At 45.4% G+C, this 18,743-nt stretch overlaps 1 protein-coding gene and 1 pseudogene across 1 annotated transcript; both read right to left on the bottom strand.

The window, feature by feature from the left end:
* Positions 1–115: 115 nt before the first annotated feature.
* Positions 116–16,573, bottom strand: LOC119564440 (annotated as a pseudogene).
* On the bottom strand, positions 16,112–18,658 carry LOC102947167 (acidic mammalian chitinase). Its single transcript, XM_037884899.2, has 2 exons — positions 18,218–18,658; positions 16,112–17,363 (listed from the first exon to the last, which is right to left on the bottom strand). The coding sequence occupies exons 1-2, from the start codon at positions 18,392–18,394 to the stop codon at positions 17,205–17,207; spliced, it is 336 nt and encodes a 111-aa protein (XP_037740827.2). The 5' UTR covers positions 18,395–18,658; the 3' UTR covers positions 16,112–17,204.
* Between the last annotated feature and the right edge of the window lie 85 nt (positions 18,659–18,743).

Here is an 18,743-nt window from a genome sequence, read left to right as displayed (position 1 = left end):
GAAGATGCAGTTAGTCACACAATGGTTTTTTGCTGAAGGCTTTATTTCATCATAATGAATTTGTGGAATTTTGGTCATATTAGGATGGTTAATTAGTTATAATAACCTGATCGGTTCATGCCCAGTTGCAGCAGGAGCAGCTGGAGTCGAAGACCAGGCCAGCCTGGCAATTTTCCAGGTAGGTTTTCCCATTCATGCAGTGGTAGAAGCTGTTACTGTTGGATGGATCTGGGAAGAGGCCACTGGCCATGCTAGCACAGAAGCTGGTGCCTCCAGAGCTGCTTGAGCTGCTGCCTGAACTACTGCTGGGGTTGCTACCAGAATTGCCACTCCCGCTTCCGCTACTGGAAGCTTCTGTGATTGGAGAAATGGGCTGAGCAGGGGCAGTGCAGCCTGAAATAAAAGCAGATCATTACCATTCCACTATGATTCTACCAGGAAATGGGCCAGGTTTGTACTCCATTCAGGATGAGCTATCCATCTACCCACCCGTTTTCATGGCCCCCACCATTTCAGCAGCGAAGGAGTCCCAAGAAACAAATTTTAGTTCCTGAATTCATATTCGCTGAAGTTTGAGCTTCTGATTGCTTCATTATAAAGAGGAAACGAAACCATTACATTCAGATTTGGATCCAGTTTCAGCTTCCCAAAGCATCCCAAAGTTTAGGCAAAGTTTATTCACTCCTGATCCACAGCAGCCCCATCTTCCCCGCTCCTAGGTCCTCCCCACAGCTCTGTGAGTAGAGCTCAGTCTCGATCCTGCTGTTCCAGCCCCTGTCTAATTGCGGGCAGACACTATCAATTGTTCTGAACTGCGAACTGTTTTTGCCTTGTGACCACACTTCAAAAGACTGAAAGCCATGTTTTCATATCCTTAATCATGACTTGGATTGAGCGAAGTCTCAGGGAGATGAAAAGCTGCAGTGTTAGTCCCCTGTGTCACTTAACATCTGACTTTGCACCTAACTCTATGGCATTCGCACAAAGTGGAAAGGGTAGAAATGTTCTAAAATAGGGAGTTGTGGATAGTCACTTGTCTATATGTTATTACTCTTGAGAGAGTGGCTATTCAGGGGTGCATTGAATCAGGCCAAAAGCAACATTATAGACCCCTGCTAGCATGCAGATTCTCATCTCTATGTGCGACCAGCGAGTTAATTCTGGGAGCCCGTCCTGCTGGAGTTACTCACTAGCGCTCTTCAGTCCAAGAGCATGCTTCAGAGTGTTGATCAGGGGGAATTTGCCCTGGTTGTAGAACGTGCCAGTGAAGTCATCCAGGTTGAGAGACCAAACCATAGCGCCTCCAAAGTTATTCTTCATCAGCCACTGAGCCTGTTAAGTGCCAGGAGAGAAGCTAAAATCAGCCCAAATGCTCATGCTGAATAGAAGCCTCGTCTGGCATTAGTTACACCAGAAGGTCTCATCATACCTTGATGCTGAAGCTCTTGATATTGTCATATCCAAGCCACTCGTTGCCCTTGTAGGCATAGGGGACATCCTGAGGGGTATCCCAAGCCTGGGTGGCTCTGTTCTTCAGGAAGGTGCAGATCTAAGCAAAGTGGAAGTGAGGATTTTAACAAGTGTCCTGTAAAAGAGAACTGTGACAGTTTCTTTGACTTACTCGTTAATTATGACCATAAGTATCGTCTCTAAGGATTTGTACTCCTTAATCAGCTTCATTTAAATTAATTTAAATAACGCCAAGAGATGATGTGGAAGAATTAGACACACTGTAGGGGAAAGAATTCGAGTAGGCTCCCTGATTGCTTTACCTTGTAGACTCAGTAATTAATAATCTGTTAATTTACCCTTTGTGTCTAATAAGGCATTTATGGTGTGCAAGGATGAGGGTGCATTTTATTCTGTTTCTGATACATTCAGCTGAAATTAGCTAGGGTAATATAGTCTATTTTTAAATCAGGCAGAATAAATCACTAAAAATAAGGTATTCTGTGAATCTAGATCCTTGTTTCTCTTCTCTTTGTCCATGAACAAACTGTAATTTTTGATGAATTAGTTAGCTAGTTGCAATTAGTCAATGGGATCGTTTGTTAGACCTAATTTCAGCCTATGACGCACTGGCTAACTGTTCTCCGTGAGTATTAGTGATTTAATATTTGTGTGGTATGAGCAAGCACACATGCCTCATAGTAAGCCCAGAACCCAGACTGTCTTGTGTCAGGTCCAGCAGGCCCCGGTCCTGAGGTTGGAGCGCCGACAGTAGTGTTGGAGGGGTTGCTTAGGATGAAGGTGTGTCCATAGGTTGGTAATCCAACAAGGAGCTTCTCAGCTGGGGCACTGTTGACCTTCCAGTAATTCATGGCATAATCCTATAGGCAACAGATGAGTTAGTCTCTCCAAGGACTGTTAATTGCCATGTTAATTCTTACACCTCTGCAATTGTAAAGGCTGATGTCATTACAGACCAAAAGGACCCTGGCCGTAAGCTTTCAAGATATACTTACAACGTTGAAGTAGACATTGCTACCAGCGTCAGCCGGGTCTTTGTAGAGAGGGCTGTTCTCTCCAGTGTATCCTTCCCAGGAGCCATGGAAGCCATATGGCTGTCATATGTGGAAGTAGTCCAGATACCTGTGGGGATCATTACATACATCTATCTCCAATCCTTTTTAACCCACTGAATGGTTCATTGTCCTGTTAGTGCTGGCTCCACAATGGTGACACTGGTCATGCTCCCACTTCCTGAGTGCATGGCTTCTCCACAGTCTACCCCTCTTCTCCTTCACAGTGGTTCTACTCCTCTTTGGGTCTTGTGCGTCCTTAGGATGGGATGAGGATTTAACCCATAATGCCCATGAGTGCTTAGAACTAGGTGGTAGGTGCAGTTGTGTGCTTGAGGAAACCCCTCATAGGCTCAGTGCACATACCAGAACAGGGGTGACCTTATGACTTGCCCTGCTATTCAACATCTGAATATCAGATCCTTGTCCGATGTCTAGGATGTCCATTTATCTTCTGAAGTGGAACTGTCCCCATAACACTATCCAAGTGTTGGTAATGACTAAGATAGAGGTCAAGTTCTGACCTACCTATTCAGTGGACGCATCCGATGAAGTGAGCTGTAGCTCACGAAAGCTTGTGCTCAAATAAATTTGTTAGTCTCTAAGTACTCCTAAAATAATACAGAATATATTAAAATATCCTCCTGTCCCAAACGGGAAACAAAAATAATAATGTGTTTTCAGAATAAAAAAACCTCCTACCTACCTGTGCATTCAGCAGGCGTGCCAACCCTTTAAAGAAAAAGAGAATAATTACCACTTTAAACCTGGGACTAGGCAACCACTTGACTGGTATCAGGGCTTCACCTAAAATATCTCCTGAGCCTCGCTACTGTGCATTTTAGAGTATGGCGTAGTAAAGAAAGCAATTCTCTTTGGTTCATTGACATCTTTGAGTCTTCATATCTTTGAAGTGTATTTTACAATTCAGCAGCTGTTTAAACAACACTGGGAATGCATATGAAAACAATGGGAATATCAAGAAGTGTGTTTATTTTTGCTTTCTAATGTTTGCTTTCTAACAGCAAGTGTTTAATACAATAAATGTTAGTCTCTAAGGTGCCACAAGGACTCCTTGTTATTTTTGCTGATGCAGACTAACACGGCTGCCCCTCTGAAATAAAATATATATAACTCATATCACAGATTATTATAAAGTATCATTATTATTAATACCTAGCTCTTATAAAGAACTTTTCGTCCATAGAGCTCAAAGTGCTTTACAAAGGTGGTCAGTATCAGAGCACAGAGCAGGGAGGTGACTTGCTCAAGGTCACTCAGCAGGCCATGGCAGAGCTATGAATGGAACCCAGGTCTCTTGAATGCCTTGCTGGTGCTCTATCCACTAGGAAACACTGCCTCCCTCTTTGTCCCTTGCAGTAGCCCGTTTTCTCTCCAATTATGCATGTGGGAAAACATCTTGCTGTGTTTTTAACTAACATATTTACAAACTTCCAGTTTCCTTTAACTAGTCTCTTTGTAAGTCTTTTAAAACATCTCTCTCTCTCTCTCTCTCTCTCTCTTTTTTTACATTTTAGCATTGCTCAGAATTTTTGCTGCACTTGTTTTTAAATTCTAGGGCAGTGCTACTTATCATTCCCTGATACTGGGGTTCTGGGCCATACATCAGCTGGAGAAGACACACTCGTGTTCACGTTGATAGAACTAGCACACTAGCTTTATCATGAACAGTGGGAGTGGTTAGCTGCCCCAAGTACATGCCACTATAAGAGAAGTTACAGAACTGGACTTACTGGTAAGAAGCATCAGCTTGGCCATCTTGCCTCTGTACTGATCCAGCCTTGCCTCTCTCTGGCTTTTATGGCGTACTTCCCTCTGGGCCGTGCTATCCTACTATCACCAAAGCCAAGGGAAGATTCTGGCATTTGATGATTAGCAGCATGTAACACGTTCCAGTATCTGCGGTACAGTGGACCCGTTTGAGAATCTGAGTCTAAGAAAACAGTGTTACCAGTCTTTATATTTTACAGAGCTGCTGGACCCTGGTAGAAATAGATTACAGTGTTACTGTTGTTGGGAATGCTTGTTCTACTGATTAATTTTAGATTATATAATAGATTACCCAGTACTAAATAGTTACTGTACAACCACAGATATTGTGTTATATAATCTGCGTATACAAGGCTTTTCTAGTCTAGGTTCTAGTCTGGCTGGAATCAAGAAGGTGTAGGATTTTTATACACAATTTAGTTAACCAGCTCACCTGAACCATTTTTGCCAACTAAAGGCACTTAGGGTCTAGTTCTGCTCTCAGTTACATCTATTTAAGACAAGAATAATGTTATGAGCTGGGTGATGCTTCGTTGTGGGTTGAGTTAAAACCTCGCTTAAACTGAGGTGTGATTGCGCCATTCATTTAAGGTAGTTGTAAGAAAGCTTTGGGGGCGGGTACATCTAAAACAAGGCCCAGAAGCTATCTCCATGTAGGCAAGGGGTTATCAGCAGGACTGGGTGTGTGGGAGGTGTGCGAGAACACACAGAAACTGAGAACAGACAAGAAGAGAGAGACAAAGTGGGTGAGGAGTAATATCTTTTATTGGACCAGCTTCTGTTGGTGAGAGAGACAGAGCTCTTTGTTAGGTCGAGGTCACAGCTAAATGCAAGGTGGAGTAGATTGCTGAGCGTACCTAAAAAGAAAAGGAGGACTTGTGGCCCCTTAGAGACTAACCAATTTATTTGAGCATCAGCTTTCGTGAGCAACAGCTCACATCCGATGAAGTGAGCTGTTGCTCACGAAAGCTTATGCTCAAATAAATTGGTTAGTCTCTAAGGGGCCACAAGTCCTCCTTTTCTTTTTGCGAATACAGACTAACACAGCTGCTACTCTGAAACCTGAGCATACCTAGTTAGCCCATATTCTAAGGGACCATTCAAGGTAGAGTGGCCTGTTGACACTTCTGCAGTCAATAGGGGGTTAGTGGGTTACAGACTGTTGTGATAAGCTGTAAATCCAATGTCTCCGTTCAGTCCATAATTCTTCAGGTCCCAGAGCTGAGGGAGAGCTCTGTGTGGTTTGAAAGCTTGTCTCTCTCACCAACAGAATCTGGTCGAGTAAAATATATTTCCTCACCCACCTTGTCTGTCTAATATCCTGGGACCAACACATGGCTACAGCTACGCTGCATACAGGAACAGACAGAGGCAAAAAGCAAGAAAGCCAAGCAGTAGCTCGTGAGCACAGTGGGTACATCTACACAGGGATAATAAGCCTGCAGCTGGCCCGACTCAGGTGGAGAGTCCCTCGAGTTCAGGCTCCAGCCTAAGCCTGAACATCCACTCAGCTATTTCTAGCCCCACCGCCCCTTCCCTGCCAGCCTGTGCCAGCTGACCCGAGCCAGCAGCGGCCATGCCATAGATCTTTCCCCGTGTGACCCTTGAAAAAGCTAGAGAGAACGCTCTGGGGTCTGTTGGCTAAAGAGGCTTGAACCTATGAGCTCAGAAATTGCTCCTTTTGTTCGTTCCTCCTGCGTTCGGAGAAGCAGGACTTTGTCCGTTCCTTGTGCGATGGGGTGTGCTCCCCACGCTCGCCCTGAAGGGGTTAACGTAGGCCAAAGGGGCCAATTAACCTATTAGGCTGCAAGCTGGGGGGGACATTTAGGATGAGAGTTGAGCCCTAATTAATTGAAGCTCAGGCAGGGCTGCTGTGAAACCAGGGAGCTGGCAGGAGGAAAGGGGCTGCAGTCACTTTTCCTAGGACAAAGGAGAGGAAGGGATTTGGACCCAAAAGGAGGGGTTTGCCTAGCAGACCCAGAGGAAAGGGGATTGGCTAGAATGGTGGAGAACGAGAGCCTGGGGTAAGCAAGGTTGGAAGTAGTCCAAGGGCGGGCAGGAAGGTTTGTGGTTGCCCAGAGCTTCGCTGCTGGAGATAGGGCTCTGGACTGGAACCCGGAATAGAGGGCAGACCTGGGTTCCCCTACCAGCCCCTGAGTGAGTGGCACAATCTGGGCAGTGGACTTGGAGGCTGTCTGGGGCCAAGCTTTCTAGCTGCTGAGGGAGTGGACCGGCCAGGGCAGTGGGCTTAAGGACTGCCTGGGATGGCAAGGAAGATGTTGATGTTACTCTGCAAGGGGAGGAATCTTGTGACTTGGCCGAGGGCTGAGCCATGAAGATGAGGGCCTGCAGCTTCCGAGGAGCAAGAGAGGGCCCACAGACCAAGGAAGCGAGATGGCGGGCTGAGGAACTACAAGGAGAGGGCGTCGGGCTGAAAGAGCTAATCCCCAGAGTGGCCAGGAGGAGGTGCTGACAAACGATGAGTAGAGGCGCCCATGACACCCTTGTTAAAAAATAAGATTGCATCAAAAAGAGTACCAGACTTCCAACGGGAACATTCCCATGGCCCAGAAATCGGATTCGCCATTTGGGTCAAAAAAAGGGCAACAATGACTTCATTGTTGTAAACAGAGTATCATACGTGGCTGGCAAATAAAAATACACAGCCCTGTCTTTTCCTTTTGCTGGAAGCTGTTTTCTATACAGGTGGCAAGAGCAAGAACTTGGTCACAAGTGTTCCTATTAGGTCTAAATCCTGCCTGGTCATCACCCAGAGTCTGCTCTGCTGCGGGAAAGATTCATTGCAGAATTAGTCTCTCCAGAAGTTTGTAAGCACAGCTCATAATTTATATCTGCCAGGAGTTAGCTGGGAGGGAGTGGTCCTTTCCTGGTTTTGATATAGCTGTTGCCCTAGTTTTCTGCCATAGCTTGGGCATCAACGTTTCTCCTCATTTACCTTCCCACAATCTTAGAATCATAGAAATGTAGGGCTGGAAGGGACCTCAAAGTCATCTAGCCCAGCCCTCTGCACGGAGGCAGGACCAAGTGAACATAGACTATCCCTGACGAGTTTGTCCAACCTGTTTTTAAAAACCTCCAATGCTGGGAATTCCAAACCCTCCCTTGGAAGCCCGTTCCAGTACTAAACTATCCTTATAATAGAAAGATTTTCCTAATATCTATCTTCAATCTTCCTTGCTTCAGATGATGCCAATTTACTATGAGTCCTACCTTCAGCGTGCATGGAGAACAATTGATTGCCACCCTCTTTATAACAGCCCTTCACTTATTTGACTATCAGATCCCCCTTCAATCTTCTTTTCTCAAGACCAAACATGTCCAGTGTTTTCACCCTTTCCTCATAAGTTTTTAACCTGGGTTTTTTTATTGTTTGGGTTGCTGTCCTCTGGACTCTTTCCGATTTTGTCCACCTCTTTCTTAAGGCGTGGTGCCCCAAACCGGACACAGTAGCTTAGCTGAGGCCTCACCAGTGCCAAGCAGAGCAGGACAATTACTTCCCATGTCTTGCCTACGACACGCCTGTTAATACACCCCAGAATGATATTAGTCTTTTTTACAACTGCATCACATTGCTGACTCATATTCAGTTTGTAATTTATAACCCCCAAATCCTTTTCAGCAGCGCTAGCACCTAGCCAGTTATTCCCCATTTTATATTTATGCATTTGATTTGTCCTTCCTAAGTGTAGAACTTTGCATTTGTCTTTATTGAATTTCATCTTCTTGATTTCAGACCAATTCTCCAATTTGTCAAGGTAGTTTTGAATTTGAATCCTGTCCTCTAAAGTGCTTGTCACTCCCTCTCAGCTTGGGGTCATTCACAAATTTTATAAGCATACTCTTCCCTCCATTAGCCAAGTCATTTATGAAAATATAGAATAGTACTGGATCCAGGACTGACCCCTGCAGGACCCCAATAGATACACCCTCCCAGTTTGCCAGCGAGTCAGTGATAACTACTCTGTGAGTATGGTCTTTCGACCAGTTTTGTACCCACCTTATAGTAATTTCATCTAGACCGCTTTCCCTAGTTTGCTCTGAGTGTGGTTTGCCATGAAAAGGTCTATTCCTACTTTCTCCAAGGTCTGTGGGGGATGCAGTGTATTTTAATGATCCCTTTTTGCTGCTTGCCCTGCATTTCCCCAGATGTATCCCAGCTGCTCCCCACGTGTCAGATAGCCTTCGTCATGTTTGGCTGGTACGTGATGTCTTTGGCATCCCAGATCCAGGCTGCTGTTTCAGAGTGGCTCTGGATTCTTGACAGAGTTTTTGTTTTAAAAAAATCTGGGCATTATGATGCTATCTTGAATGTTCAGCTCAGCTCCCTAGCTCTAGCATTCTTGAGTGGCAGGTGGCGCTTCTCCCCTGGTGTCTGGCCATCCTGACCGAACAGCCGACATGAGTAATTCCAAGTCTTGTAAAGTTTGTTTGCCTTGAAACTAACACATGCCTTGCTTGGTCTATGCTTTCTGTGTCTTTCCATGATTTTTGTATTGCTATCAGATCGAGGATCTCATATTTGTGTTCAGTTACCATATTTTCATGCTCCAAGGCTTGCTCTGGATAAGAAGCTAGCTATAGACATCTAAGTCCCTTTCTTGTGGCTTGCAATGCTACGATTTACATGTATTTTCAGTAGCGGAGGTGAAGGCATTTTAAGGCCACTAGAAATGATTTTTTAAAGAGCTCTCCAGTGGTTTATGGTCATTTTCTACTTGAATGGTTTCCCATCCTTGAACGTACTGGTCAAACTCTCGACACGAAAACCCTATTGCAATACATTGCTTTTCAATTTAGGCATATCTCTGCTCAGTTGGTGATACTGACCATGACACAGAACTACCAGCTGTCCCTTTTATATGAGTGATGTTCCAAGCCTCATCTCACTGCCCTCGCATTATATGGTTGCCTCTTCAGTCACACGGGAGTATTTCAGGATGGGATAACTGGTCACCAACTCCTTGTGGTGACTGCATCATGCTGCAGTAGCCATGTCTATGTAGCCTCCTTGCCCAATAGCCACAAATGTCCAAGCTCAGACATTGGAACATGAAACACAAGCAATATTAGTGAAAATAGTGGCGTAAAAACACAGCATAGAGCCTCTCAACCTTGTCCTGTGCAGTGTTTTGTAATAAACCGAAGTGACAGAGAATTTTCACTGGGTGACCTAGACTCAGTTTGAGACCCTGGGGGCAAAAACACAAAGGAATTTTCAAACCATCCCATATCACGCGCTGATTCTGAACTCACCCAAAAGCAAATTCATAAGATTAAGTTATTTTTATGTAACGCAGGTAAGAGCGCAGAGCCTCCTGCGAAATTTTTTCCAACATGCTTTTCGGGTGGTGCAATAACGAAAGCGATTCAAAAACAAAAATTGGAAAAATACCAGTAAACTTCGCACATAAGTTCTGTTTCTTTATATAAATCCTTTGTCCTGCTTGCCCTTGTCACTGAGCTTAGTCTGGACGTTGTGGGAAGGTAAATGCAGAGAAATGTAAAGATCAATCAGCATAGCAATGGCTTTGTTCTATGAAGGAGATGGAGTGATATGGAGTATTGTTTTTCAGGCTTGAAAAGGTCAGAATTAAAAGCGAACGTTGGCATTTGAAGGTGGCGTTGAAATAGGCATGTTTCATGTTTGCAACACAGAAACTTATTGTAGAGAGATGTGAATTTTGCTTGATTTATTGGGCCAGATTCTCATTGACACTAAGCCCACTTGACACCACATGGCCAGCGTAAAGGGGCCTTAAAGTGAGTATAAAGAACATTTGTATGAACTACCCTGCTAGGCTAGTCCATTGCTAATACATCTCCTTTTATGTTCCTGTGCTCAGGGACAGGAATCTGGTATGCTGCCATGAGGATTATGATGACTTTCTCTTTGTTTGACCCCCCTCCCCACAACATTCTACATCTCTGATTTCATAGACCTGCAGGAGCCATCTCATTTCTGGCACCATGTTCAGTGTTTGAGCATAAAAAGAGAGAGCCAAGACAGTGCACGTTTCAGGCGTTATTCTTTTCTCCACCTGTACTATTTTTCTCATCAAGCATTTTCTTAAAGTTTTCTAAGTTCCTAGACATAAGCATACTGTCTTACCACAACGTCCATATTGGAAAGCTAGGGAAATAGCCCTTTTCTCACATTTGAGACAGCAACATTAAACATGAATACCATAACAGAATGTTAAATATAAATGCCTATTACACTCTCTCAAAATCTCTCTCATCATGTATATATAACTTAAAACAACTCCTTTTCTCTTAGCTTGGCAACTAAGGTATTGTCTTCTATTGCACAAAGTCCTGTGTAGACTTGCAAGCAGTTTGATGTTAGAGTTGGGGGGTGTCTTGCGATGACAAGAGACTGCCCTGCACTTGGTTCTTCTGGTGGAGTGGTGTTTTAAGAGTCTGTTCCAATACCTACCGGTCACTTGTCAGTCCGTATTCCTCCTGTGTCCTGCTGATTGAGTGTCAGCTATGTGTGTACTTCACCATACTTTGTGTCCATTTTTATGTCTTGTGTTCATAATGGGTGTATGTATTTGCAGCGTCTGTGAAAGACATGCCCCTTCACTGCTATGCCATATGAACAAAGATCTATCTGCGCAACTGTAGCTTATTTCCAGCTTCATTATGGCCCAGCCAACCCTTGGCTAGTCAGTGTTTCAGCTGGTGCTGTAAAAATCCACAGGTCTAGAACCTGGGTCTTCAGAGCTGGGGACAGCTGATATTCCCACATTGCCACAAGGAGGCTACACAGAGCTAGCTACAAGGAGCACTGTAGAATTAGGTCCCTCAGGAAGTACCACCCAAAGGGTTGAGAGAGACAGCAGGCTGCAGCCTTCTAATTGGCCCATGCACGCTGTTTAACCCTGCACAGTGCTCCAGGAAGCTGTTTGGGCCATCGTACAGATCATTGGCCTGCTGTGACTCCAGAGTTCACCTTGTTTTCTGATCGCCGGTCTCTGACCCCAGCCTGACTCTGATCCTGACTCTTGCGTCCTGATTTGAGCATGGTAACCATCTCTGCTTTCTGACCCTGACCCGTACCTGTTGATCCTGGCTCTAGTAATTACTCTGATCCCCGCCACTACTGCCTTGTGGCTACCCTTAACTATTTGTGGACACTGGCCCAGCTGTGACTGCTAGGCCAGACCACACCACCTATGTCCCGATCCCTTACAAGGGCCAGTTAAGTTGGTGCTTTTGTGATAGGAACTAGGAAATAGGCTGAGACCTGCTAATTCATTTCACACGGGCCACCAAAAAGCTGCTAGAGAGGTCATATGACTTGCTCAGTGTCACCCACCAAATCAGTGCCAGACTGGAAATAGAACCAGGAGTCTAGAAGCCCAATTTTCAGTTCGTGTTAATGAGTGCATCTCTGTTGACTTCAGTGAAGTTTTGCCCATTTGCCCCAGCAAAGAATTTGGAGTTTGACTCCTTGTCCCCTACTCCATGCATTTCCCAACATCCCCCTATTAGACCAGATGGCACCATTGGTCTTTGTTTTCTGGCCAAGCTTAGACACTGGGAGCGTGAAACATTAGCAATGCTAGTGAAAAGGGTGTTGTAAAAGCATAGCATAGAGACCCCCAAGTCCCTGTGCCCTGAAACATTTTGTAACAACCTGTAAAATGAAATGACAGAGAATTTCCACCAAGTCATCTAGATTTCATTTCATGAGACTCTGGAAAAAACCACAAAGGACCACGCTGGGTCTGAACTCACTCAAAAGCAGATGAATAAGACATAGGCAATCATTTCAAATTATTTTTATCTAATGGATGTGAGAGGGCAGAGCCTCCTGTGAAATTTTTCCCAACATGCTTCTCGGGCAGTGCGGTAACAAAAGCAGTGTGCAAAAAGACGTACTGGGGAAAATACCAGTAACCTTAATGTATAAGGTCTGTTGCTTTATATAAGTCCTTTGTTCCACCTGCCCTTGTTACGGAGATTAGTCTGGAAATCAGTTGTTCTCCATGTCCACTGCAGGTAGAACAAGACGTAATGGCCCTAATCTGCAGCAAGGGAGACATAGGTTAGATATTAAGAAAAGCTTTCTAACTCTCAGGGTAGTTAAGCTTTGGAATAAGCTTCCAAGGAAGGTTGTGGAATCTCTGACATTGGAGGGTTAAGAACAGGTTGGACAAACACCTGTCAGGGATGGTCTAGGCTTATTTGGTCCTGCGTCAGTGCAGAGGGCTGGACTAGATGAGATCTTGAGGTCCCTTCCAGCCCTACATTTCTATGATTCTGATTGTGGGAAGGTAAATGAGGAGAGATGTGAAGGTCAATGAAGGCAACAGTGGCTTTGTACAATGAAGGATACAGAGCGTTATGAAATATTGTTTTTCAGGCTTGGATAGGTCAGAAGTCAAAGCCAATCTATGCATTTGAAGGTGGTGCTGATACAGGCACTAACAAACAGATATAGTTTGACCAGAGATTTTACCCAAATGCCCCTGTGTTGAGCCCAATGACTTTAGTTAAACTAAAACTTTTTACTCCTTGGGAAATGAAACGGTGGTGTGCCACAGGCAGAGACGAAAGCATCCCCAATGCCTCTGATTCTTGCAATGGCAGGAAACTGATTAGGTGAGACATGCCTAGCAGTTCCCAGTAGGCTATCAACACCCCATGCTGCAGAGGAAGGTGGAAATGTGAAGCATGGCTTCTACTAACAATAATATTGCAATCATGCCTAGAGGACTCAATCAGGACTTAGGCACTGGTTGCACACTGAGGACAAAGACAAAGAGGCAATGCTCAGTATTTAACTTTAATCCTTTTTTTCCCCTTCCAGAAATAAATGGTAACAGACAGAGAACAAGTAATGTGAAGGCTCATGAAGAATGCATCCGCAGTAGTTAGTAGAGATGGGCCCAAGCTGTGGAGTTCAGTAACCAGAGTAGAATCTAAATCTCCCCAAGGTTTAGGTGGTCTTTGCAGTTGATGGCCCAGCCCAGCCCAGCCCAGCCCAGCAAGAGCTGAAGTCTGGGTCTGAATCTAAATTCCAACTTCCCTCGTGCTCAAAGGGTGTTCAGATCTGAAATTGCGCGCACTCAAAATACATCGCTTCACTTGCAAGTCCCTGCAGCGTGTGCAAAGTACGCAGCTTCCTGCACTGCAGTTACCTTTTGTCTGCCCAACTCCATTACAGGGGCCAGTGACTATGCTGGATGGGCTGGAACGAAGCATGGGGCAAACCAATATTTTGCTGTGCAACATGCCACTCCACTAAGAAATCCTTTTGCTTTGCTAGGGTGTTCGCCTCATTTCAGATCCCTCAGGCAGACGTTCCCCACGGCCCCAAAATGGTGAGGAAGAGAAACTATAAGGTGTTGGCCCTACTGAGGTAGAGACAATTCCAAATGGAAAAAGAGGAGAGATGCCCCAGGACTGTTTGATTATGCATTGAGTATTAGAGCAAGGGGTACACACTGATTCTATAAAAGGGCCAGACTTAATGGAATGAGAGCGACACTTCTTTCCACTGAGAATAATCAAGCCATGGAGCAGATGCTCCAAGTCAGCCAGGGAGCACATGGTGTATGTCAATGTATCTTCATAGAAAGGAGTTAGAAATTATTGACATGATTGAAATACTGCTTGGTACGACGGCTAGCTGCACTCGTGGCAGAGGAGCCAACATTGGTTTCCTGATGATTTTCTGTGTTCTTGGTATAAAGACAATTGTAATCTGCATAACTAGATTCTGGTATGGCTTTGCGAAGTACTTTTGGAGGTTAGAATTCCTGTTTCTCTTTTGCACTTTCTCTTCTTCTTGCCCATTCTGCCACTCTCTGCTTTCTCCCATCAATATTTCATAGTTTTATCTATTATCTGCTGAATTTTTGCTTCATTTTTATATATAGTAGGTTTCAAGCCTAGATTTTCATAAGCAAATGCACTATGCCATGGGTACATAGGGCATTATATTAATAACACATAATAAATATTATTGCTATGCTGGGGTTTGGTTGAAATTGTTGGGTGTGATAGCAAGCTTCCGTTCAGGCTAAACCAGGGAACAAATGTCCCTTTGTTTGGTGGTAGAAGAAACAATGGAAAACCAACACCCAATCACTAGACTGCTTGCTACCCTGGGCAGTGGCTGGGCCATGTGGGCCAAGGGCTTTCTCATGGATCTGAGAACAAACACAGAGTTGGCGATTACTTGGATTGCAGTTGTGTGTGAGAGAGAAGCAGCAGAAATACCAGTGGAGCAGACAGAGAAGGAAGCCAAGACACAACCAGAGACACGTGTGTACTGTGAATGTGGGAAAAGATCAGACAGCTTTTGGGCAGAGTGCTGGTTGGAAAGAGGCTTGGGACTGGGAGCAAAAAAACTGACTCATGCTGTTTGATTCCTACTCTGTTTAAGGAAACAGAACTTTGTCCATTGTTTGTAAATAAGCATGACTGCATGAAAGGTACCTGACTCTCTATCATCAATTTCTCCTCTTAACCGAAACAACCTGTCAGACCCTGAATTTTGGCTAACTGCTTGGGCCAAAAGGGGCAACATTATTAATAATAAAGCTTTCTCTGTTCATTCCCTGGTCTAACCATATAATGGTGAAGTCTGCCAGTATTTCTAGTGTTCCAGTTCTTTATGCAGGTAGTGTCGCATGGAGATTTCATGAAGGCTTTAATTCAGCCTGGAACATACTGGGAGTAAGTGAAGAAGGACTAGTAAAATTACTTTTATTGTCTATTTCCAAGGAGGCTTTTAAAGATATAATGTTATTCTGTGCAAAGAGGGTTTCTAGTTGTTCTGGGTCGATTCTTAATGCCATAATACAAAATAACACATAGCTCTTACATAGCGCTTTTCATGTGTAGATCTCAAAGGAGGCCAGGATCATTATCCCCATTTTACAGATGGTGAAACTGAGGCAGGGGGGAAGTGGGTTGACTTGCCTAAGGCCACACAACGAGTCAGTGGCAGAGCTGGAAACAGCCTAGAAGTCCAGCTTCCCTGGCCCGTGGTCTGTCCAGTAGGCCAGAGCGTCTCCTTGAAGCTCCCTTCTCAGCAAGCCAGGAAAGGGAAGCAGTCTCCCTCTTTCATTCAGGTACCATATTAGTGGGAATGTGTATCACAAAACAGTTTATTTAATGGCTGTTTAATCTATGTTGCCCAAAAGGCCAAACTCTGCTCTGTTAGCCCAGCGCTACCTTTGTGCATACACAGTGACAGAGACCACAAATTGTTATTTTAATGCAATGCGCGTTCATTGATCATTCTCTCGTCTGAGGTCTGCACCTGTTGCCATGAGCTCTGCGAATCTAGTGGGGGTTCTTTTCATGCCCAGTTGCAGCAGGAGCAGCTGGAGTCGAAGACGAGGCTGGCCTGGCAGAACTGCAGGTAGGTTTTCCTGATCACGCAGTGGTAGAACGCGTGGTTGTTACTGGGATCCGGGTAGAGGCCATTGGCTCTGCCAGAGCAGAAGTTGCTGCAGCTGGAGCTTCCGCTGGAACTGCCGCTGCCTTTGGAAGGAGCCGCCGTGGCTGGCTGGTTAGCACTGGTACCCGGGGTGGTTGCTGGAACCTTGCAGTCTGAAAGAAATAAATGCAAAGGGGAGGCATTAGAATGTGCTTTCTTCTAAGCGTCTGAGGCATGGCGGTAGACGTGCCTCTCGAGGAGGGAGTTAAAGGAGGGCAGGGTAGCAGCTTCAGAGAGGTGTTTGGGGAGGTTTTTCCTTGCCTGGGGGATGTGGAAGCAAGTGCAAAGATGCATGTGAGGTAAGGCAGCAAGCGGGTGCGGAAGGCTGGCTTCTGTGGCAGAGCAGAGGGAGCAAGACAACAGGATGCGAGAGCAGATAAGAAGGTGGGGAACAGAGCCGAAAAGGGGCTTCCAGGGGAGGACAAAAAGCTTGAATTTGGTGTGGTGGAGAAGGAAGAACATTCAGAGCAGGGTGGGGCTGGCGTGTCCGAATGACGTGCCAGGAAGATGGTCTCAACAGCAGCTCTTTGAATAGACCTGAGAGGGGTGTCAGCATGGCCAAAGAGGAGGAGATTGCAGGAGGTAAGACAGGAGGAGATGCAGGCCTGGAGAAGAGTTCAGATGAATGCTGGTCATCTCACTCCATGCCTCAGGCACTGGGGTGTTACTTCCTGGGCGTGGAGACACCTAAGACAGATTTCAAGGAGTTCATCAGAGGGTATTTGCCTTCTCCACAGAATGTGCCAGTGAAGTTGTCCAGATCAATAGCCCAAACCATGGCACCTCCAAAATTGTTCTCCAACAGCCACTTTGCCTGTGAGAGAAGATTTTTAAGCAGAGTTGTAAATGCATCAGTAAAGATACTCTAAACCATGCCTTCCCTTGTGTTGAAGTTATATCTTATCTGAAGGTTTCAGGGCCTCAGCCTGCAGTCTTTGCTCACATTAAAGACTGGACGTCAATGGGAGTAGATAAAGGGCTGCAAGCTAAATCTTTAAATAGCTACAGAGCTGGCATAGAACCTGATTCAAAGTCTATTCAAGACTCCCATTGACTTCAGTGGGCTTTGGGTCAGGTTCACAGCAAACTAGAGCAATACGTATCGGATGTAAATTGTGCACTTTATCCCAAGGTGTTAACACCGTATAGTGTTGGTACCCTGATCATTTCCTCCCTGAGCCTAGGAACCTGTAAGGAATATCAAGGGTCTCGGTTCACATCTAGTCCTGAGAAGCGTGACGAAGCAGAGGGGAATTCACTCTTATCTCAGGGATCCTCTAGGCAGAGGAAGAAGCAATGTGGAGATCCTGTAAGATATTAACTGGCAAGGATTAGTATGGAATAGTGGCCTCTGTCCCATGCTCCAGAGAGCAGTGTAGCTCTGTAGCCCGATACAGGGATGAAAGCCCTTACCCGAAGCACAAAGAGATGACAGACAACAGGTTTACCTTGATGGCGAAGCTCTTAGGGTTGTCATAGCCAATCCACTGATTTCCTTTGTAGGCATAAGGGACGTCCTGAGGGGCATTCCACACGATGGTGGCTCCAGTCTTCAAGAAGGTACAGACCTGGGACATAAAAGTTGTTTGTTAAGGTGGTCCAGGAAGGTCTGTGACTCTATCCTAACTGATCTAGAGGCCTATATCTGACTGTTCATTCAACTCCTTAGTCTCTTTGGACTGACCCAGCACACTGCATCCTGTAGGTCTGACCAGGCTAGTTTTAATGTTCAGGAATACCACCAGCTTCAGACATCCGCTGGAGGTCTTCCTCCTGCTGTCAAGAAGCCACTATAATTCAGAACCTCATGTCACTAACATTGCATTAGGAAAAGGAGAGGGTCTCTTAAAAACCCTGGGCACTGCTTCCTGTCTCCAGTTCCCTGATTCCTGCTCCAACCACTAGGCCCGACTCCTGTCCCAGTCATTAGGCCTGTCCACTCACAACCTGGTTGTGACAGGGCTACAGTTTTGCAGTCTTCGGTGGAATTGCAAGGCTGCAGGTGTGAATCAAGACTGAACATTATTATTTAGTAGTTGTATTGTGGTAGCGCCTTGGAGCACATTCATGGACCTGGACCCCATTGTGCTAGGTGCTGTACAAACACAAAGATGGTCCTTGCCCCAAACGACTTGCAGCCAAAGTAAATATGGTCATGGTCCCACCCAGTGAAGGTGTTACCAGTCTGCTGGCAACACTATCTGAACTCACCAGAGCAAACAACCCCTAGAGCAGCTAAGTAACATTTTTGCGATGATGGCGTAAGCTCATGTGTGTTATAAAACATAGCTGTGTCATTCTGTTCCCAAGTGTCTCTATCGGAAACGTTGTTTTTGCAGACATGTCCTCCAGTAACAATACTGTGCGAATGCCCATAGCTAACAACCATTCCGATTCGCCGCACCTGTTTTCATAGTTTTACCTCAAAGTAGGCCAGGGTCCCGGCTGACTGGATATAAGCTCCCGTGGCACGTGGGCTGGATGTTGGGGCAGCCAGGCCATGGTTGGAAGGGTTGCTGAGGGTTAAGGTGTGGGCATAGGCCCCGAATCCAACCATCAGCTTCTCAGCTGGGGCGCCATTGTCCTTCCAGTAGTTCATGGCATAATCCTAGAGGAGACGGCGCAGTGAGCCAGTCAGGGAGATGTTCCCAAGCCATGGGAATCACAGAATCATAGAATATCAGGGTTCTGAAGGGAGACCCAGCCAGAAGATGATGGTTGGCTCCTGGTGGTCGGAAGATTCCCCGGGCTCCAACACGGGGGTGGAGGAAGGATGGAAGGCAGGAAAAATGGGGGAATAACCAACTCTACAATAACACTGGCCAAAAATTTTCAGATGGAACGTTTTTCTGTCAGATCATGCCATTTCATCAAAATCAAAGCTTTCTGTGGGAACATGTCAATTTTGGTGAAATTCCATCTGGAAAAGTCATGTTTTGAGCATATCA

Source organism: Chelonia mydas, chromosome 21, assembly GCF_015237465.2.
Source record: "Chelonia mydas isolate rCheMyd1 chromosome 21, rCheMyd1.pri.v2, whole genome shotgun sequence".
Classification (NCBI taxonomy): domain Eukaryota; kingdom Metazoa; phylum Chordata; order Testudines; family Cheloniidae; genus Chelonia; species Chelonia mydas.
The sequence above is the reverse complement of the archived record's forward strand: the minus strand, read 5'-3'. Positions and strand labels throughout refer to the sequence as shown.